General features: G+C 39.8%; 1 protein-coding gene across 1 annotated transcript in view; it reads left to right on the forward strand.

The window, feature by feature from the left end:
* Positions 1 to 7,807: 7,807 nt before the first annotated feature.
* Positions 7,808 to 22,928, forward strand: part of lin28b (lin-28 homolog B (C. elegans)) — a gene marked incomplete at both ends in the record, with an annotated part of 34,758 nt that continues 19,637 nt past the window's right edge. Inside the window, 2 exons of the mRNA XM_079526287.1 lie at positions 7,808 to 7,835; positions 12,614 to 12,804. Coding sequence (XP_079382413.1) covers positions 7,808 to 7,835; positions 12,614 to 12,804 — 219 coding nt within the window. The remainder of the gene's footprint in view (positions 7,836 to 12,613; positions 12,805 to 22,928) is intronic.

Consider the following 22,928-nt stretch of genomic DNA (forward strand, 5'->3'; position numbering starts at 1 on the left):
ATCTTCAGCATTGTTTTCGTCAGTACATAGAAATAAATCCCCTCCCCCCTCTTTATAAATAGATTTGTTATGGCATAACATTTTGGAATTATAAGTAAGCAGGACAACTAAAACCACTGTTTGGTTTCATTTATACATGTTTCACTCCTTTGGTGATGTTTAGGTGAAAAATAAACGTTTTCAGGTAGCCTAGGGGAAGTGATCTTTTTTTGTTTAAAAGCTTTTTTTTGTGAAAATGTTAACCATATTTTCTTATAGCTAGAGTGTTTGTTCTCCAATCAGAAAATCACATCAGCCTCGGTTATAGTGTACTCTGCCAGATTCAGTAGATTTTGTCTGCTCATTTAATTGTTATCATTTACTATTCCTGTTATTTATCATAATGTGTATTTTGAGTTCTCTCTCTTGATTGGATAAAATTGTTATCCTGACCTGAAAATGTAATTTTTGTTTACTAAAGAGCCAGAGAGTAACCCCTGTTACTGAACAAACACCTTCAACATATCAATCATTACTATCATATATTTTTTTAAAGATATTTTCACAAAAGAAAATCACTTACTGCATGCACCTTTTAAAGTTGTCATCTAAATTCTCAAACAATTGACCATGTACTCCTTTCTTTCATTTGGTTAAGCTGTTATTTTGGAAAGTGAAGAAACCCTGACAAACATCTTTTTCCATTTTAGTTCAACTGAAAGGGACAAGAGGCAGCAAATAGAATTATTAAAACATTGTACAGCTATATGACTATAGTTCAGTTCTGAACATTTATAATCAGCTTTTGCCAATAAGCTAACATAAAGCAAAAACTATAATGACCTGAAACTATTAGTAAAATTACGGCAACGCATAGGCTACCTTGTTGTGGATCAAAACGTAATCTTATCTATAGTTTTTAATGATTCCAGAGATTTTTGATAATGAGGTACAGTACAGTCTTATTTTTTAACTATGGGTTGGGTACACACTACACAGGCCTATATTTTTACCAAAATAAATGCATAAAACATTTTCTCTTGTTGGCATTGTAAAAAACAAATCACAAGTTACTGTAACATTAAAATGTTAATGTACATAGGCTACTCGACAAAAAAAATTGCAATAAAGGTATAGCCTATACTATTCGATTTTATTATTAAACAGTTGTCTTGTAAATTAATGACTTACTAGATCCTTTAAATAATTGTTTTACTATCACTATTAACTGTAGAAATGACATCTTGGTGAACAAAAAATAGCTTTCCTAATTAATTCTTATAAACACATCTTTTGCATTAAATGTAACAAAAAGGAAGTCAAATTCTGATGTTTTTGGTCTTTAGGCTATATAGTAGCCTACATTTGTGTTACTTTTTTCTAAACATTAAGAAATCCCTCCGTGCATTGTCAAGTGGAAACGCATCACATATATGGTTTAGAAACTTTTTTTAAATATATAATTTGATCATAAAAAGTTTAAAAACATAAATGTATTCGTTGAACGAGGCAACAAGTGCAGTGAACTTCTCAAGTGGGACATGCTATAATAATCAAGCATATCAGGGATGATATATTAGAATTCTACTGCAAAATGTAAAGAAGGCGTTTTAGTTTTCAAAAGTCCCGACTCCCATGAAGGCAGTTGCCGATGTTAGGCTACTCGAGTATAAGTTGCATTTACAATTCATAGACCTGGCAAATGAGTGACATAGTTTGCTCTATTAATGCCATATATAAACCTCTGGACTTTAAACTATTACATTCAGACAAACGTAAGCAGGCTTGCCGATTGGCCGATATAGCGAAGGGGATTTTCATGAACGGAATTTAATTACAAAGTATGAAGGAAGCCCACATGATCATCGACATGTCATTTTACATGGAAACGTCGCTGTTTTCAATTGGTCTACCCAGCACAAGTTTGTATCACGTCATTAACCGCGGGGAAGGAAAACAAAACAGCCGACGAACGAATTTACGCAAAGCTTTTTTTGCGCTGGCCATTAACATATTTATTTTAGCCTATATCAAACAGTCAGATTCGTTTTCAGTCTTGGATTAAAAAAAAAAAAAGTAGCTGTTTTGGAGTGTGTTTACAACTGCATGTGGTGGACTGCATATCCATGTCCAACCACGAGATGGCGCTTTGGAGCCAAACAGAGTATCCGTGCAGTAGCCTATGTATGTGTGTTTGTAGTACGCAGTGACCGTAGTCACTCACTGTGCAATCAGTTTTAAGATGAATGGATCGGTAATGTCTGAAGAATTATCTATGTAGGCCCATGAGTTCTGGGCCTAAAATCATTCAAATGAAATGTATAGGCTGTCTCTTTGAACCTAAGCTAAATCAACAGCCCACACAGCTGGTGCAGTGGTGCATGGGACATTCCAATTATTATAATTTATAACACAGCCGACTAACTAAATAGCCATTTCGGCCTACAGATGAGCCATTATGCTATATGCTACTCCGGAAAAAGGCGCGTTGAAATATTTACCGATCAGAACATGCTCAAAATCGATTGGGGTGCATGATGAAATGAAATGAAATGAAATGATTACTATATTTACCCAGGGTATCTGGGCTAAGCTCAAGAACTTGTTTCCAGCCAGGCCCTGCTCATAGAACACATTTCATCGTAGTGGTTCAATGCCTTGTTCAAGGGCACTTCAGCGGTGGTAATTTTAACGTGTCGGACCGCTGATTCGAACTGGCAACCTTCCGGTATCAAGACCGCTCCGCTATCCGTTCGGCCACCGCTGCCACGAGGCATATAAGGCGGCGTAACCAACAATGAAGGTTGTATGCACAAAGATCGTATATGGTAGTAGACTAGCTAGCCTATTAAAGAGTCTCAAAGTAAAAAAAAAAATGCAATCGCTCAGTAGTTTGAGACGTGATGGATGTCATGACAGGCTAGACAAAATGGCATGCGGTCTCTCGCTACCACAATACACCATTAGAAAGGCGGGTCTTTAACGCCACCATATAGAGGTTCGGCCACCCTGAAATGGTAGCTATTGGCTATGACACCTGAGATTTATAATGACGTCAGATGGTCCACATCGGCTATCATATAGCAAATAGAAATATCACAGTGTAGAAATACTAGCCTATAAATTCCATAAAAGTACTTGACTTAAAGTAGGCTACGTAGTACGTACTGAAGTATTGGATCAAAATATAATTCAACCGACAAAAGTAGAAATATTCATAATGCAGAATGGCTGATTTCAGAATAATAAATAGCCTATTACTTTGTGTGTTATTGATGCATTCATGTGTAGGCTAATTAATGTTGCAAGGCTAATATAGGGGCTTATTTTAACTAAATATAGTATAGTTAAAATAACTTTTCGACAGACAACTTATAGTTAAAATAATCATCTATAGTTTTTAATTAACATAATCTAGGCTATAATAGCCAAACCTATCCTATATATTTTTTTGTTAAAATTGCAAAGTAACAATGTATCAAATATATGTGGTGGAGCATTTGCTATACATCTGTAGTGGAGTAGACATAGAATATAGGCCTACTGTTAGTAAATGTACTTGGAGTTATAGTACTTCGTTTCCACCCCTGCCTAGGGTTATGAGTTAAAATGTCTTAAAATATATATATATATATAATAAAAGTGCAAACATTGAAATTTAAATACTTACGGCATACTAATGTTTTTTTTTAAAGAGTCAAACTTTTAAGTAAGTAATAATTCCAGAAGAATCAAGTAAAAATTGTACTTGAGTATATGTACTTTCCACCACTAAAGTATAGTCACTCAAGTATAGCCAATCAACCAGTTTCCCAAATCTCATTGGTTGGGCTGTATATGGCACCATCTTGGAAAGTTATTTCTGGAGAATCATTTACAAAATGTGCAACTTTGATTCAGTTTACCATAATATGTACAGCAATTAGACAAGGGAGAGGGAAAAAAAACCCTGCTTTGTATAGTCTTGGCAAACATTCAGGAAATGTGTTGTAACTATCATCCCTGTCAGCCAGTTGAAACCTTGTATGTCCAAAACCGGTACTCTTCAGGGAATGTAAAAAGAACCATGTGTAATGTGTTCCAAAGGCAATATTTAGCTCTTAATACTTTTCATTGGTTCAATGTTTATAAAACCCATATAGGCACACTCACATTAATTTAAAAAAAAAAAGGTAAAACGTTGTGATATTTATACTACTTTTTATTAAGTTGAAATATGGACATACAAATGCAAATACAAAATTGCTTTATGATATAGGGAACCAGTTAGACTGAGTTAAGGCCAGTCCGCACCAATGCAATAGTCACAACTGAAATTGGGGATAATGGTTGCACGTAGTTGCATGTTGCAAGGAGTTGCATAATTGGTGTGGACTGCATGGGCTTTAGGGTTAAACTTTGGTTAAGGTTGCAGAAAATGTGGATTTGTGTATAAATGACCATCACTGTGCATTCATTCATTCATTCACAAAAATCAAGATATTTAGCCTATTGTGAAGAACTAAACACCATTATCATGGTCATTATTGACCATAGAAACTGCACTGGTTGGTTTTAACCATTATCAAAATGCAGCTGCTACTTTGTGCAGAATTGTTTCCAAAAGCATTTACATATACAATTGTATTGATTATTTTTTTTAAGAAAACTCACTGAAAGTATTTTCACTTCTAGTGAACAGCTGGTTTGCTTTCTTCTTTGAAACTAAACGAAAATGTAATGGCTTCCACCAAAGAAATGATATCACTTCATATCTGAGCATTGTTAAAACATGATGTAGCTATATGTCATGTGGGGGTTATTGCATCCAGTATAGGCATATGTCCATGGGACAATGGGACAGTGACATTACAATGTTTCATAATCACCTTTTGAAGAAAGTTTGCTCAAAATCCCTGACTACAAGAAAGGTTTTGAATTATCTTAATTTAATTTCCCCCTGTTTAAATGTCTAAACTTTCCTCTAACATTTATTAGAACACTTTAACCAACGTAACAAAACGAAACGCATGTACATTTTGGAATCATTTTTGTGGCTTTATTAAAAGCACAAAGAGGCCAACAAAATTCTCTACAAATGTAATTTGTTATTTGTTGTCTGGACAGGCACCTGTTACCAATGGTGTTGTTACACATGATCGTCTGTCGGGTGGAAACTCTCCAAAACTCTTCATAAAAATCACACCTGTGTGAAGTGAGGGGTGCTCTTATCATCATACATCACCGTGACGTAACATGTCGATTTGCTCAGACACATATGACGTAAATTCTCCAATGGGAATTTAATGTTTGTGTAAGACGAAAATCTACACTGAATATAGGAGGGGCTAAAGCGATTTCTGCTTGATATAGCAGCAACGCTATCCTACATTGTTATAAAGGATCTGATCCAGTGGATGAAAAAGTACTCAGAAGTCAAAGCACCAATACCACTAGTAAAAGTGGTATAATAAGTAGGCCTACTTAAAGGACCACTTCACCACTTTTCAACCTATCTTCATATAATAGGTCCTCAATAATAATCATGAAAAAATGGCGCATAATGAAAATCTAAACATTTTTGTTAAAAAAATCTTGTTTAAAAAGAATCTGCCTAATGATGATGTCACTGGAAGACGGTTTCTAAACTGCCCACAGCCCTATATGAGACACAGACTGAGTAGAAAAAAATCGTGCCATTTTATCATGATTATTAGTGAGGACCTATTATATGAAGATAGGTTGAAAAGTGGTGAAGTGGTCCTTTAAAGGGATGACATTTTTTTCCCTTCACTGAGACCACGTGATGTAGAGTAGTATAGCCTACATATTTCCGGGCCATGTCATAGACACAAATATATATGTGAAAGTATTTGCATCAACAAGTACAAATTATTATAGGTCTTTTTAACACATTTCAAAAATGTTGTGAGCAACAATGTGTCGCCATGCAATAACTGGTTAATGTAGCCTATGTTATATCATTTGTAACGTTTTCAAATAATCACTGTGAAGATATATATGCATGCATCTGGGTGTGGTAGAATAGTCTTGTAAATTTTACATATTGAACTAAAGTAAAAGTAACTCAAAATCACTTGAGTAAATGTAATTAGTTACTTTCCAACACTGATCTGGACAGACAGCATGTGGTTTGGGTTTTGTAGGAAATTAAAAATGATTATATCGTATTTTTAAGGGGCGCTAGCCCCTTCTATAAACAGTCTCAAGATTTGCCATTGACCACGGTAAGAGAATTCCGGTCAAATGTCCTCTAAATTTTGTCCCCGCCCACCTCAAGTTTTGCCATAGACGTTGAACGGAGAAATTATGTCAGAATTCCGCTAAATATGATGTAAACTAAACATCAAAACATTAAACACCATTGACATTGAAGGGAAAATGTATGTCATATGTAAACGAGCAAATCAGCTAACCAATCACAGGCAACAGGCATTCTGATTGGCCAGTATGAGATGATTCATGATGATGTACGATAAGAGCGCCCCTCATTTCACACGGGTGTGATTTTTATTGCTGCTATTGATGGAAATCAGTCTTTAGTGAAACCTGGTGGTTTTGATGGCCATCTTAAGTGGAATCCTGTACTATGAGGTTAAATTCTGACATAACCTTTCCTTGTTTTGCAGTGTGCTTGGAACTGGTTCAGAATGTCACCAGTGAGCCGGTGAGTGGCGCTGTTTATTTCAGTCCTGAGTGAAGACTGAGCGCTTCACACCTTGTAGAATAGAAGCTGGTCTGTGGTCAGTTGAGTTGTGCCGCTTGACGCAGATAATACTGCATTTAGTGTGTCTATGGTAGATCTCAGATCAGGTTAGGTTAGGTTCAGAGAATAGCCTTAAAACATTTCATGCTATGGCAACAGACTAACTTGTGCGCAGGTGTTCTTTTATCAATTTTATGAGTAACTGCATTGGCATTGAAGTAAATAAAAGTAGGCTATTGTTTATGATATGCTATCATTGACATTGATCTCTTCTCTACTCTCTGTGCAAAATGAGTGGGGGAGGTGAGGTTTGTATTTGGAAGGAAGGAAGAGGTGGGGGAGGCTAAAAGCACATGCACCAAAAAGGATGCCACATTGTCTATCTATGCATGGCCGAATTATAATTACATACATTTGATTTTAACACTGGTGGAGAATATGTCAGTTAAACAATGGGTAACATTTGTACAGGCCTATTGTTGCGTTAACGGTTTTAACCTACTTATTCTTATCATAATGACTGTAGCTGAAAAGACTAACTTAATTTAGGGGCTGCACGAGGAAAAGAAAATGTGTCCTCAATGGAAAATGCATGGTCAGTGATCTCTGGAATAATGCTATCACTGTGTCCATGTGCTCAATGAAAAATGTTTACATTTTATTTTAAAGACTCTACAACCACGCATGGCCACTTTTACTGAGATATCGCACACAATTTTGCCATAGAAAATAATCATGTTGTTTTTGCTTCATCTCTGCTCTGCTATACACTGTGCAATCTGCCGGACCCTGTCGCAAAAATTACAACAAATCTGCCTGCCTTGCACACTCATCCGCTTATGTTACCGTGTTACTATAAAATATTCATAGGTGGAAAATCGCCTTGAATTCAGTCGGCCAGTTGCTTCACGTGTGCCGGGCTTGAAGCAATAAAGGCTACCCCTTCATGTGCATTTCAAAACAGCGTCGGTAAACTTTGTGAGTGAACATCCGACACTTGTTCTTGTTAGGTTTTTGCACCATCAACTTGGGACACGGTCCGGAGGGGAAGGTTTGGTTTACCTGTCTGTACTCTGCTAGCCTACTATCATCTGTTCCATTCACACAGGGAACTGGGTTAACATGTCCTTGACCCTGCCTCCGCTCACAGGTGAGTGAATAATCCGACTGTAAATATTAGGAAGAACCATAATATTTGTGAAGTGAATCGTCAAAATTACGGTCAAATCTACGACATTTGACGGAACGGGAGCTTTTCGGGAAATGCTAATTGCATAGGCTACTTTATAACTAAACTATAACTAAACGGCCTGAATTCAACTTGGTTAAATCACGAATCATTATATGGTGTTGATTATCAAATAACAAGTTTAATAAACCCGCAATGTGTGCATGTGCGCCCAATGGTTTACTGTAATGCATCCGATTGTGGGTTAGGTGTAGAAACATTATTGAAGAATCGATTTTTGCTAATCAGATAAGAAAGAAACCCATTCATGAATTGATTGACGTTAGAGATGTGAGACAGAAGGTATACTGACCTGCCATGTCCCAGCAAATTATCATGTTTTACAGAAATAAAAATAAAAAAGATCACCCGTGAACCAACAGGCGGTTTACTGCATGCGTCTTGCAGCGATAGAAGGCGCTTCTCAGCCCCTCTCTGACGTCACCGGCATTCATTCAGATATTTTGACCATGTTTACCCATGTTTTGGGGGTTTTCTTTTTTTTTGTCCGAGCAAAGTTAGATCCTTGGACAAAATGGTCGAGATTTATGCGCTCGGAGAAAAGTTGTTTCCACACGCTGTATTCAAACCTCCCCAGAAAGATTCTCCAGGAATGTGGCTTTTGGTTCATGGCCTTAAAAGGTGCAAGACTCAAAATAAATGTCCATTTCTGAATCCAAACACAAATGTTTGCTCTGGTTTTATTTACAATAAAATAAAAGAGAAATAAATCAGTTCATTTGGAATAGATTTGAGAAAATAATCACCTTTTGTTCAGCCTTTGTAGGTCATGCGGTGCAAGTTAATACCACATGGCACACCATAAGCTTTTAGGAGATTGTTGTAATTTTTTTTCGTTGGTTATAAATGTTTATGAACGAAATATGCCACATGAGACGAAGTTAAAGTCCCATATATGGGTGAAAACTTTGATAAATACAGACAGGATTAATTTATTTTCCCTCTAAATTAGTCTTGACACCAAAACAATTTGGAGGAAATTGAAGCAGTCACTCGCATTTCTCACTTCGAAACAATGGATAAATGAAGAAACAATAATCACCCTTTGAATGCAAAACGTTTCAAATGTCCATTACATTCCAATTCTTCAAAAACAGCTCTGACATGGGATGACCTGCTGCTCAGCGAGCACTGTTTACACTTCCTTGTCGAGGACATAAAAAGTGAGGGATTGGTGGCTGGAATGCATACACTAAACGACAAAAAACAACCCCCTTTCCAAAAAAGAGAGGAGAAAGGAATAGACGAACTCAATGAACCCTTTGAACTGCATTGACAGCAATGCAGGGTAAAGGCAAATTTCCTCTGGGAGCCTAGATGGTTGGAAGTGGGGGTTGGGTGGGGTTAGCTAGGGTGAGAGAGTCCAACGTCTACTCAGAATGTTGGTATTCAAGTAGCATGGGGAATCTTTCCATATGCTCGTGAGTGCATCGAGTGTTATAGGCATATATTAGGGTTATAGGGCACGGGGTATTCTTTGTAAAGCTTAATGCTGTGATTACTATCATATAGGCGTATACCATAATCGTGCCATACAAGTTGAACAAAGTTATTTTTTACGTTACTTAGTTCTAAAAAAAATCCCACTTTAAGGGACTATAGGGATATTTAAAAAATAATAATTTAGGGAATATTTTCACGGGAATTTGAAAAAAATGTTAAGTTAAGTTGTTAAGTTACCGTATAGTTGCATTGATTGTTCAAGTTGTTTTCATTTGCAGACAGGCTACAAGTAGGCTAGGCCTACCCTTTTGCATGAGCTCGAACACACATACGCACGCACACACACACATACACATTTACACACATACACATGACACAATATATATATATATATATATATATATATATATATATATATATATATATATATATATATATATATATATATATATATATCCCATAGGCTAGTGGGAAATGTCCTCTGAGGACACGAGGGAGTCGATCCCATCTGACACCGGTATCCAACCCTGTGACCCAAACAGTAATTCTATGGCCACTGTGGACCGGAGGCCTCTTCTACTACACGCATCTTCAAAAACAGAATTTGCGCGCGGGGGCTGGGTGGCCAGGGGCAGGGTGGGATGGATTGGGGGTAGGGGTAAGCTCATGAATTCCGGAGGGTGGGCTCTTTGGTCGGTGGGTGGGGATGAGGTTGTTGTTGATTCATTCTTCTTTCTAACGTGTTTCCCTCTTTTCCTCATACCCGAGAGTAACCCTTGAGAACCGCCCTGTTGTATTTATGCCCAAAAGATAAGATTGTGATGTTTTTTTCCCCATCTACTTCTTCTCCCGGGCTTGTTGTTATCGATCTGTCCGCAGTGTCCTTGAGTATAGTGTTAGTTTGCGTGCCTCTTCCATGTGTATTTCTGACTCGAAAAGTGGACTAAATTCGTAGTGACCAAGTTGCCATTTCTCATAGTATAGCAGGACTTGCCTGTCAATAGATTTGATATTGACAGTTGCTGTAGACGATGAGCCTCGATCAGTTATGTCGTTTGTTTTCAAGAGTTTTCCAGTCACATTCCAAAGCTCTGAGTTCAACTCTCCCCTGGTGTCCATATTGTGGTGATGTTTTTGTATGGTTATGAGAACAGGAGCTGTAAACAACTAACCCTGAAGCCTAAAACATGATATCTCTGAGGACTATCATAGTGCTAGAGGTTGTTTTAGTGTAGACCCACTTTTAATTACTAGCCTGGAATATGACTATACATTTCAGGCTTTAGTTGAGTTCACATTTATTAGCCTACTACTGTGCAAGGAACAGACAAATCTATTATGTCTTAACCACACAATGCTATTTCGGGGTCCCGAAAATATAGCCTATAGTTCATCAGGCAATGGCAGGCATAATGACAGTAGTTTGTAGATCTGCTATTTTCGCCGAATGTTCACCACAGAAAAGACTGGACGTAGGGTGCATGTGGTCTCGGCTCCCTTGCACGTACGTTCATTCTATAGCTCATATCTTCTCGTCTAGGCTATTCATATAAATGCCTGCATGCAAAATTGCAATATGTTCAGTATGGACATAGTCCGACTATATGGGTCCTTTCTCGTCGGTTCCGACTCCGAGTTCGTTTCCCTCTACACCAGTGGTTCTCAAAGTGAGGCCCAGGGACCCTCGGGGTTCCTGTAGGCGGTATGGGGGGGGGGGGGGGGGGGGTCCAAGAGACCCTTACATGTGTAACTCTGCGGGTGTGAAAATGGATCCAACTGGAGTAAGCCTATTGGACCCGTATTCCGTCCACAGTCCATTTGGTCCCATTTGCACACACTTGCAGAGTTATGGGGGTCCCTGAAATGATAAGTTGTTGAGAAGAGAACCACTGCGTATACACACGCACCGCTCCCCGCCCTCGGAAATCGTAGTGAAATTAGTAGCAAGAAAGCATGTAATTGACAAAGTCACGTGTTCAGTACGGGAACAGGCACAGCCACCGAGCGAGCGAATGAGAGAACAGGAGAGGGAGAGAGAGAGAGGGAGAGAGAGAGGGAGAGCGAGCGATCGAGAGCGGCGAGAGAACCAGGCAGCCACAGAGGTGGTGTGTATGAGTGAGTGTGTGTGTGTGAGAGAGAGAAGAGTGTGTGAGGAACAGAGAGGGAATAGAGGGAGAGAGAGAGAGAGAGAGAGAGAGACATGACCAAATATCAAAAGACAGAAAGCACGCCGTACCATGCGAGCTAAATTCGGCAGCGATGTGATCGAGGATGTCGGATTAATGGTGTACACCGCAGCCCGTTTTCGCAGAGAAGGAAGCCTTTCTATTGGAACTTGGGCACAGAGGGTCCGCGGGGAAACATGGCCGAAGGTTATTCTGCAATTATTTCTTATGTTTGTTTTTTTTGGTGGGTGGGTGTTTTAGTTTTACATCTCATTGCATAGAAAATGAGGTCGCGTGAGATTATTGCTGTAAAACCTTAAAACAACCCACAGGGCTACCTTTCTACCGCCCCAGATGACCACCGATATATATGTAAATGTTTTGCATTGTGCATTGTTAGAGGCTTCTGCTCAGTAAAGCTATAGAGGAACCATGTGTACACCTGCCTTTCTGGGTCCTGCTATAGCCTTGCAACTCAGATGAACTGTAGGCCTACAGTTTTAGACCTCCGACAAACCCCTTCCAAGTTTCAGCAGGAGCAGCGAGCACGCTTTGCACAAGTAAAAATCCTCAGTGTTCATTTATCCATTTTGTAACTCCAGAGTGTGCCAATATGGAACCAATTGCAACCGCAAGGGTCCATTTGGTCGAGGATGTATTCCCCTACTGTGTGCATGATTGAGGTACAACGTTGTATTATGTCACAGCCTACAAAACAACTTTCTTTTTTTTGTGGGGGGGGGGGGGGCATTGATGCATGCTTGGATCATGCACTAACGACTAACTGTTCCATGCGTGACCGATCTTGAAAATGGTGCAGCTAAAAACTGTACTGGTCTTGAACTTCACAGTATTTTTTTGCGAGTGGCGGGGGATTCCCCCCGTTGAGACTCGTGGACTGGAGACTCTCACCCCAAAGGACTGCATTCAACTGAACTGGGTTATGTAAAATAGCTACAAATAAAACACAAACGCGACGCGCACAGGGCAGCATAATACTTAATGCACTGTAGGCTATACGTATACGTACATTAACATGCAGTGGGCTAAGTGCTCTTATTTGCCTTTTAGGAGGGGCGGGTAAAGGTGGCGGAGAGGACCCCGCCAAGTCCAACGAACATGAAGACCGAACCCGCACCCAGACCCTGTCAGGAGCTGGCTTCTGTAAATGGTTCAATGTACGGATGGGGTTCGGATTTATCTCAATGACCAGCAGCGACGGGAGCCCCGTCGACCCCCCTCTGGATGTTTTCGTCCACCAAGTAAGTTCACGGTGAAAATGAAGAAGAAACGTTTTGCAATCATGTTGTTTGTGGACATATGGGCTACACCGTTACGTCTGGGAAGGTGGAAAAATAATCCACGGTTGGACCAGCGCTCGTCTTGTGTGAGTTTAGGAAGTGTAGACGAGCAAAATGCATGTTGTTGACTAGTCCCAGTTCTGAAACGTAGGCCTACACACAGTGTTATCCCTTTGGACTGGCGGTGTAGTGGTGGTGTCACTATCTGGGAACGAGAGACACACTTCTTCTCTAATGTCTGATTAACGGTTACATTTGTATAACGTATCATCAGATTAATTTCACAAGGGATTCAGGTTGATACTTTGTAACCGTAACGTTTTCCAAATAGGGGTAGACGGGGGAAAAAAACATGTGAAGTTTCCTCAAAGCGACATGATTCCTTTCCCTCCCTCTTGACGGTGGAGGGAAGGGAGAGACATTCATGGTCTATGACACACTTATAGCCTCGTTTTCACTTGCCTCATGGACACAGCATAGAGAGCCTGCTTGATACACTGTAAAATCCTGAGTGTTTATTTAAAGCTGCAGTCAAGAACTATTGCCCAGGCATCCCGCAAATATGACCATAATTCTTCCCTAGAGCCCCCCCCCCCCCCCCCCTCCCCATTCCAATGAGCTTATGAGCTCCAGGCAGTACCTGTCAACTAGTATGTGTGCTGTCAGACACCAGGGTCTAAATGTCTCCAACCACTGAAGATGTGCTATAGTTATATTGCACTCTACCATATAGGTCACCGATTGGTATAACATTTTATTCATTAAAATAAGTTCCAGATTGCAGATTTAAGTCAACGTACAAATGGATGGATGAACACTGAGGATTTCACTGTCTGTGAATGTACAAACTAGAAAACCATTGCACACTCTCAGTAGCTCCTTGCATGTGACATGTGATCATAGATGACCACAGTACATGCAGAGGGAGGGCCTGCTGTCTTTGTGTCACTTGTTGATGTTGACAGTAATTGCATGCATAGCACTTTGTGGTCATGTTCACTGACTTGAAGGTAACAATGGTTGCTTGCATTATGAGCCATGTGTCCTATACCGTATTGACCCCCGTGCTGTCTTGTGATCAATCTAAAGCAGAAGCTAGCCTGTTTAGCGTGGCAGATGTTTGATTTATTGTGCATCGGATGCTTGTCGCTTCACAGTGGCCTTATTTTCGTCTTATTCCGCTGCAAACAAAGAGCAGTTGATTCCTCCTTTGAACTCCTCTCGCTGCCGTTAAATCGCCTTTTTTACGGTCCTATAAAGTGCCTTTAAAGACTTGAGAAGGAATGAGAGGGGATGAGGAGAGTCATTTTCACCATTTCATTTTCGCACCCGCTCTGAGAGGTGCTTTTATTGTGGTCTTGCAGGATATAGTATATCAAACTGGGGGAATATTGTGGCTCAGATGTGACACAGAGCACGGCTATCTTTCTCAAAATATATGTCACATGTCAGTGAAACTGTTTGCAGTGATGAACCGAGATGCACAACGCCACATTGAGGCTAAAACGGTTTGATCTCACTGTGCTGCATTGGTGCATACATACACACCCACTTGCTGTTTTGTTTACATTCCAAACATCCTGTCTAGTTATGATGTAAATTGCACTTCTGAACATATGTACCATTTAGCTTTAAAATGCCTATTTTTTCTATTTCTTTTTAAAGCTTTCCTATGAAAAATGACAACTTGGGCAACCAAGGGAAGGTAAACACCTTGCTTCCAGTGTGGTGGTGTCCTAGTCATATGTCTTAATTCAATCTATCTTCATTTATCTGATGCATATTATTTGTGCTCTGCATAGTGCTGGTTAATAGTGAATGTTTAGTAAATTAACAAAGGCTCTGCAAAGTATGTATTGTGTGGGTAATGCAACCCTTTGCCATGGGGTGTTTAGCAGTGAGATGAATCCCTTTTATACTGGCATTATACCATGTGAACGCATCAGACTGGCCAAAGATGTCCGCCAAATTTCTGGGTCTGATGGCAAAACTGATTTTGGAGGGTCAAAGTTTGCATATAGGCTACTGATGTTTTGACAGATATACTGTATTTTAAGTACATTTTGTAATCAATTAACATTTTTAAATGTAATTAAGGTTACTATTTGAGAAACTTTAATTTATAGGCCAAATATATATAAAAATAGCCTCAAATAACAGCTTGAAAACACAAACTGAACTTTATTGAATTAACCTCTTATGCCCCATCATGTTTGAAACTTGTTTGAAAATGTTGGCCCATAATTACATACCCAAAATAGGGACACCAGGTGTAGCTATTTTGGATATGCCATTTTGTCAATACGTATGTCATTAAAGTGTTTAAAATTGGGACATATTGGCTGCATAATCAATTACATACCGATGTAGTTGAATGGCTCAATGGCCCATTTATGCACCGATATACAGTATAGTTAAATAAATCAGGCCAGAATGAATGAAGGTTGAGACATGGGAAAGAACCTACAGAGATCTAGTACAACTGAAATAAACAATGACTGTCTCAGCTATTTGTAACTTGGGGCCTTGGTGTGATACAGGTTTCACTAGAAACATTTTTCAAATCCATAATGTGATTTGAGACGATTAGCCTTGGTATGTCTATAGAAGTTACCAGCAATGTTGACAATATTCATGCATGCAGAATTGTCCTCAATTTGTGCAAAGCTTTAGATTTTCATCTATTTGAAATATGTATTTCTAACACATTGAGTTATATAACTTTAGAAATTAATGCAGAATCTAAATAAAAAGGTACCATGAATTTATCTTGACCATTCGGAGCGGTAATTTAGGAGAATTTGGCTAAATCTGTTCTGATACACATTTATCGTCGTCTTAAGTCACAAAATAATTTATACTGTCATAAATGACAAGTTGACAACACTAGTTTCGTTTTTATGAGGTGCTGGTACTGGCAGCTAGATTCAAATAGAGAAGAATACCACATACTCAATGTTGCTCAATTCATTCTTTTTTTTTATTACCAATGTTTCATTCTGGATATTGTTATTTTATTACTTCTATTGCCAGTCTCAAGTAGTTAGACCAGTGGTTCCTTTTCAGGTTGAGATTTGAGTCGGCTATTTTCACTACTTAATTTTGTATTATTTTTTATTCATGTCATTTCTTAGATTTGTTTGTTTATTTTAAAATGTAAAGAAAAGAAGAAAAGTCGGCTTGCAATGGCAATTTTTGGGCATTTTATTTTGAAGTTTTAGTCTGAAACGGAAGCCTGTGTGTTTTGGAACCAATCAGAGTGTCTCATCCCTTCAGGCTATGGGACATTGGTATCCTATGCTACATCCGTGTTGAGTCTTTGTTTACAAGTGAGAGACAAGAGGCAAGATCAGCATGTTTGCTACTACGTGGCTTATTTCTAACCTATAATGCTTTCAGATACATATTTTAGTGTGCTGATTAAGTTTTATAATTAAGTAATTCACTGTCTGGATGTCATCTTGAATGAGATTTAAAAACCGAGTAGTTTTGTAGGCTAATCAGGATTCTTCGGGCCACGTTACGTCATCACGCAGCACGTTTTCGTACAAAGGAAGTAATTCAAATTGGATTTTTGATATGGACATTTTCGTATTGTTTTGGCATATTATTAGGTATGCTCATATGATGACCACGGATATTCTCTAAAAGTATGAAAAACATTTTTCATTCTTTAAAAGTAGGAAAAGTTAATGGGATTTTTGCTAAAGTCGTGACCAATAAATGTGTCCCAACCTGCAGTTTGGTAAACAGTGGTTTAGAGAACTTTAGACAGTACAGACGCTCTGGACCAGAGACATAGCACACAAAGACCATGTTTTGTTGTCTGTCAAACAAAATCTCAAAATTATGTTTTTTATTTTTTTTATTGTTGAATTTGAATAGCTAAGATGTGAGGTTTAAACAACACAACATTCAGATAGAATGGAGCTTTGATAATAATACTACTTGGAACTCTGTAACGCGACGTACTCAAGATTAAGACAGAGGGAGAGAGAGGGGCTTTGTGTGGCATGCAGTAATATCTCAATGTTCTCAATTAATTTGGTGGAGATTTGAAGATAATATGTTTGTATGTGAGAGAGCCCTGACAATATGCATGAGTGAGGGAGAAAGATTGTGTGTGTGTGTGTGTGTGTGTGTGTGTGTGTGAGAGAGGGAGGGAGGGAGGGGCTGGGGTAGGAAAAGACGTAGTATGAAGGGAAGGGACAGTACAGAGGGAGTGTAAGGCCAGGAGAGACCCGGAGAGGGAGAGAGGAGGAGTTAGCTCAGGAGAGGGAAAGAGGAGCGATGTGGGAAAATAAGAGAGAGAAGGGGGGGGGGGGGGGGGGGGGGAGTGTGTGTGTGTGTAGGAGAGAGAGAGAGAGAGAGTGAGTGAGTGTGGAAGAGCAAGAGGTACGAGGGGCTGAGAGGGAAGAAGGGTGAGGTGTGTGTGTGTGTGTGACTGTGTGTGTGACTGTGTGTGTGTGCGCGCGCGCTCGCTCGTGTGCAAGAGGCTCCCGACCATAAGTTCTTCCTGGGAGGCCGCATTATCATAGCTTCTATCTGATCACTTCCTGTTGGAAGCTATGTGTGTGTGTTGTAGATTTGAGCTGATGTAGTGTGTGTGTGTGTGTGTGTGTGTGTGTGTGTGTGTGTGTGTGTGGGGGGGGGGGGGGGGGGGGGTATATATACATATTTTTGTGCACGTGAGTGTCAGAGTATTTAAACCTGTCCATCTGCCTGTACAAGCAATCCTCAGTCATGTACCATTGTGTACAAGAATCAGAAATGTTGCTATCTCTGTGTGTCAGCTCTCTCCTACCTGGACTAGTGTGTGTGTGTGTGTGTGTGTGTGTGTGTGTGTGTGTGTGTGTGTGTGTGTGTGTGTGTGTGTGTGTGTGCTCTGCTGGGACATGGGGGTTGCTCTCTCCTAAAGGCATTCTTTAAAAAGAGGAATTTCTTTAAAGACAAAAAGGGGAGGGGAGGGTGGTGGTGGTGGGGGGTTATAGTGGGGTTGGGTGAGGTAGGGGGTGTGTGATGGGGGGGGGGGGGGGGGGGGGGGCTGCCCTTTGTCGGTAATCAGTTTGAAATGTTGAGCAGTGAGCTAGCTTTGCTGCTGTGTGCTGCTGTAGTGCTGTTCTTCCAAAGCGTGTTCACTTTATGGGATGGAGTGTGTGTGTGTGTGTGTGTGTGTGTGTGTGTGTGTGTGTGTGTGTGTGTGTGTGTGTGTGTGTGTGTGTGTGTGTGTGTGTGTGTGTGTGTGTGTGTGTGTGTGTGTGTGTGTGTGTGTGTGTGTGTGTGTGTGTGTGTGTGTGTGTGTGTGTGTGTGTGTGTGTGTGTGTGTAAAAAAAGGAGTTAAACATTTTCTGCTTTTGCTGCGTGGGTGTTGATGTCTACATGCAAGCCCTTTGTAAAAAGAAAAAAAGTGTATGAGAGAGAGCGAGAGAGAGCATGCGTGCATGTATATGGTTTGTGCATGAGTGTGTGTGTTTTGTGTAGCGAGGTTAAAGTGGGCCCCTAGTGAGATTAACCTCTGGTCCGTGTCACCGTTTGGCATGCAGGCCCCACCCATCCCTGCCTCCAGATCGCCAGTATCAGGCTTTGTCTCTCCTGTAGCCACAGTATCCCACCAACCAGCGGTGGCAGCAGCAGCAGCCCGTTTCCCCTTAAGCGCGTCAAAAAAACTAAACAAACAAACAAAAACACCAAAGAAGCAGAAAGGGTAGTCATGTGACTTCTTTTTGGGGAGCCCTGCCTGGGCTTATAAGGCAGAGATGACCGGTAAATGGGAAGGTGGTGGACTAGAGGCAACATGCGGCGAGTGACCATATTTTCCAAAACACAAACATTGACCCTTAAATCACAAGTTCACAATGCGTCGCCTGAGTCGCCTCACAATGTGTTGTGCGACTAGATTGGCTAATTACTTTATGCTACTTTTTAGAGTTTATTATGTCTTTATTTAAACCACCTTGGTAAAAAACAGGAAGATTTGGTAATGAATGATGAAAACCGGGACATTTTATAGTTTTAGAGAGATTTATCTGCACTTGGGACACCCAGCTTGACAATCACGGCCAAACCGGGACGTCTGGTCACTCAAATGACATATTTGCTTTGTTTGTTAAAATGCACTAGTAGTTCTTATTGGATTAAATTGAGTCGGATCTGTCAGTGGAAACAACAAATTGAGTATAATTAATTTTAAACTGTACTCGTATCTCTATGAAAGAGACAAAGAGAGTTTTGTACAACAATATAGCGTCTTGGTTAGTAAAGAATTCCGAGCTACAGTACAGAGAATGTCCTACTATTTATTAAATGATCTAATGCAATTCATTCTTTCAGACTTGTTTTTGTATGAAAAGTATTATCAGATTTGATCAGGTAACATGCTCTTAATTGGTGGCAACTGTAAAATATGTAAAGGTGAATTAAGTTTGTGTCAATAATGTAATCAATATTTATATTGATATAAACAACATTTATTCACAAGGGTTTTTATTGAAGCAACCGCTCTTAAGGTTATTTAACATTACTTTAACATTCTTTAGCAGTGTGATCGACACTGACACAATTCTAAATGAAAAATTTATGAAAATTGAACAATTACCTGTTTCATTAAAATCCTCCATTTAACCGCAAAATTCTAATTTTAACTGCAAAGCATCTATCTGTACAGACAAGATGAAGTCATTCTTGACAGTCCTTCCAAAACAAATGATCAAACATACAGCACATAATGTATGTGGCATGCCAGGAAGTGACAGGATAGTGCGTTGACCACAACTCCGTCTGGAGCCCTGTGTCCTTCCCCCTCCCTCTTTGTTGAGTTTCCTGTTCTACATCTAAATAAAGCACCTAAATTAATAAATAAATAGATTGATTGATATATATATATACTGTTGTGTGATATATAAAGATAGATAGATAGATAGAGTATATATACAGTATATTTTATCACAATGCGTCATTCATGTACATAATACACTAAGATAAAAAAGGGATTCGCTTGCATATTGCATATTAATAAAAATCATAATTTTAAAAGTCTCAAACCATGCATTTGAAAATATTGTCTGCATGATGGACACAATTGCCACTTGAGTATATCTGGTTTTCACTGTAGCACCACCCACCTGAATTTAAGCCTCGCCCACATATGATTGTATTGTATTATAATGGGGGAGAGGTTAGGGTAGCCTTTTGACTCAAAGGCTTTCAGCTTTCAGGAAGAAACCAAAAATACAGAGGGAAGACATGGATATTTGAATATTATAACCACACCTGGGGGTCTATTAGAGTAATGTTAACTCCACCATAGACACATACAAAACAGAAGAAGTAAAAAATAATCAGGGCACTCCATCTATAAAGTCATAGTATGTAACTTTGCCCTGTGTTGACATAACAAAATGATTTATTTTCCGATAATTTCCCTCTATTACAGCAGTTATCAGCCACTGGCATAGTGTTGTTTTGTTTACCTCCAGAAACACACTTAACCCATTTTGGGCGGGAACCTCTTTTGGTGTTAGCATTATGTTATGCTTTAGCTATTGAAAAATAGCAGATCTACAAGCTCATAGCACGCCACCGAGTGGCGCGCTATGAACTTGTAGGTCTGCTATTTTTGGAAAAAAAAAATTATTTCAGAAGACTTTTTTTTAATTTCGACGTCAGGCCTAACTGGGTTAATTCCGTCTTGCTGTATTTTGGTCTATTCACCGTTTGTTTTGGTAGCCCAAAAACGACCAAAAGAAACACCAAAATATAGTGACAGGTCAGTGTGCTTCTGCAGGTAAACACCACCACACTACTCCAGTGGTACTCCAGGGGAATTGTAGAGGTTTCATACTTTCCGTCGTAGTCTGAAAACCCACCGGAACCCATACGGACATGTATTTAATGACTGAAGCAATGTAAGACCCATCTTTAACCATTCATTATCACTTAAATTAACATCAATATTGATTGATTGATTGATTGACAATTTTGTTATTCAAGATTCAAGATGTTTATTATCACACAGATGTACAAGTACTTGCATTGTGAAAAACTGCTGGGTGCTCCACAATACACAAATAAAAATACAGTAAATAAATAACAATACATGTAAAAGGTTTTAAAAGAACTCAAACAGCAAGGCCATGACACTGTGGAAAAGTACATTTTGTTTAGCAGTCTTACAGCCTGGGGAAGAAAACTGCTCTTGAGCCTGCATGGTTGTGCTAGCTTTGATGCTTTGGTACATGCTTTGGTACAATGAGTACAGTCCAAGGTCAATACAAAAACTTCTAAGATGATGAAACCAGAAAAAGCACTAAAGGTCCCTGCACACAGAGCGCGTCTTTCGGATTTTTAGCAGCGTTTCTCCGTCGGTTTTCCGAAAAACGCGTCCAGTGTGCAACCACCTTTAGACTTGTTTACATCAGGGTCCTCCATTTTCAATTCATAAAAATTAAAAGACATGCAAATATGTACATCTATGCAAAATAAAAATAAAAATAAATCATCAAATACACAGTTAGAAAAAAAGGGAATATGTGAACAGTATAGAAAAATCACACCTGTGTGAACTGAGTGGTGTAAGGTATTATATAGCCTGATCAGCTGTGGTCTGGCGTAATGTCTGACGTAATGAAATCAGCATCAACCAATCAGCATCAACCATGCTCATTTTTGGTACGAACAGACACGTAGACTAACAAAGCTGAAATCACACCCGTGTGAACTGAGTGGTGTAAGGTCTTATATAGCCTGTCTGACGTAATGAAATCATGTCTGACGTAATGAAATCACACCCGGGTGAACAGGGTGAACATAGCAACCATGCTAATTGTCTCCACCAGGCCGAAGGCATGGGGAGAGAGTATGTTTTGCACTCCGTCCGTGTGTGTGTCCGTCCGTGTGTCCTTCCGTCCGTCCGTTACCAGCTAATCTCCGGCACCGTTAACCCGGTCGATGCCAAACTTTGCACACACACTCCCTGGATGCCAACGATGAACCTCTGCCCCGCATTTTCCAGAACGGCCTGTTATAGCGCCACCATGAGGCAGCTTTTCACATTGTTTACCTAAAACTGCACCGATCTGCGTGAAACGTTGCATGCACACTCCCTAGAGGCCAAGGACAAACCTTTGACCTGCATTTTCCACATCTGCCTTTTATAGCGCCACCAGGAGGCCGAATTTTGTAAAACACATTTTTGGATATTACTCCTCCAAAATCGTTACACAGTATCTCTATGGTCATGTGCTCAAATCGGATCTGTCCGATATTTCATATTCCATCCTAATTGGCTATAATTGGCTTTCACAGTTTGCAAGATTGCCCCGTTTTGAACAAAAGCCTCAAATCATCAACGCAGCATGCAATTTACGTCAAATCTTTCACACATTTTCTTACTAGGCTGAGGAATATATCCCACCCTTTTCACATTGGCCTGTTATAGCGCCACCAACAGGTTGATTTTTGCAAAACACATTTTTGGAACAAAATGCCTCAAATCATCCAATTGCCATCAAAGGCAAACATATTACTTATTTATATTACTCCTAAACATTTTGCCAAACATCTCACACAGTCCTATCCTCCTGGTGGAGACCTGTGCCCAGAAGGGCACTTTTTCTAGTTTTTTCTGCACAGACTAACAAAGCCAGTTGTAGGAGTGGTTTACACCACTCAAAAAGCCAGTTGTAGGAGTGGTTTACACCAATAAAAAAATAGAGGGGGGGGGGGGGGGCAGTTTTGAATTGCAGCCGCCCATAAGTGCTCTTTGAGAATCCTACATCTCTGTACGATTGCATGCACTGCCCACACACGCCCTAAGCGGGGGGTCTGAGGGTAGTAGAAGTAATTTCCTGTGTTCTGGTGAATTTTGGGAGTTTGATATCAAATCCAGGAGACTCCTGCGTGATTACAATTTACAATTTACAATTTAGGCATTTAGCAGACGCTCTTAATCCAGGAGGGCTGTCAGCCCCAAGCCCCCAGAAAGGCTGGCCAACGCATTTGCCAACCAATATTTGGTTGGCAAATGCGGAAGTATAGAGCATTCTTCCGGGTGCTTCAAAACGCCACTGAGCAACTTCTATTGAAAT

The sequence above is a fragment of the Electrona antarctica genome (genome assembly GCF_951216825.1).
Source record: "Electrona antarctica genome assembly, chromosome: 17".
Lineage (NCBI taxonomy): Eukaryota > Metazoa > Chordata > Actinopteri > Myctophiformes > Myctophidae > Electrona > Electrona antarctica.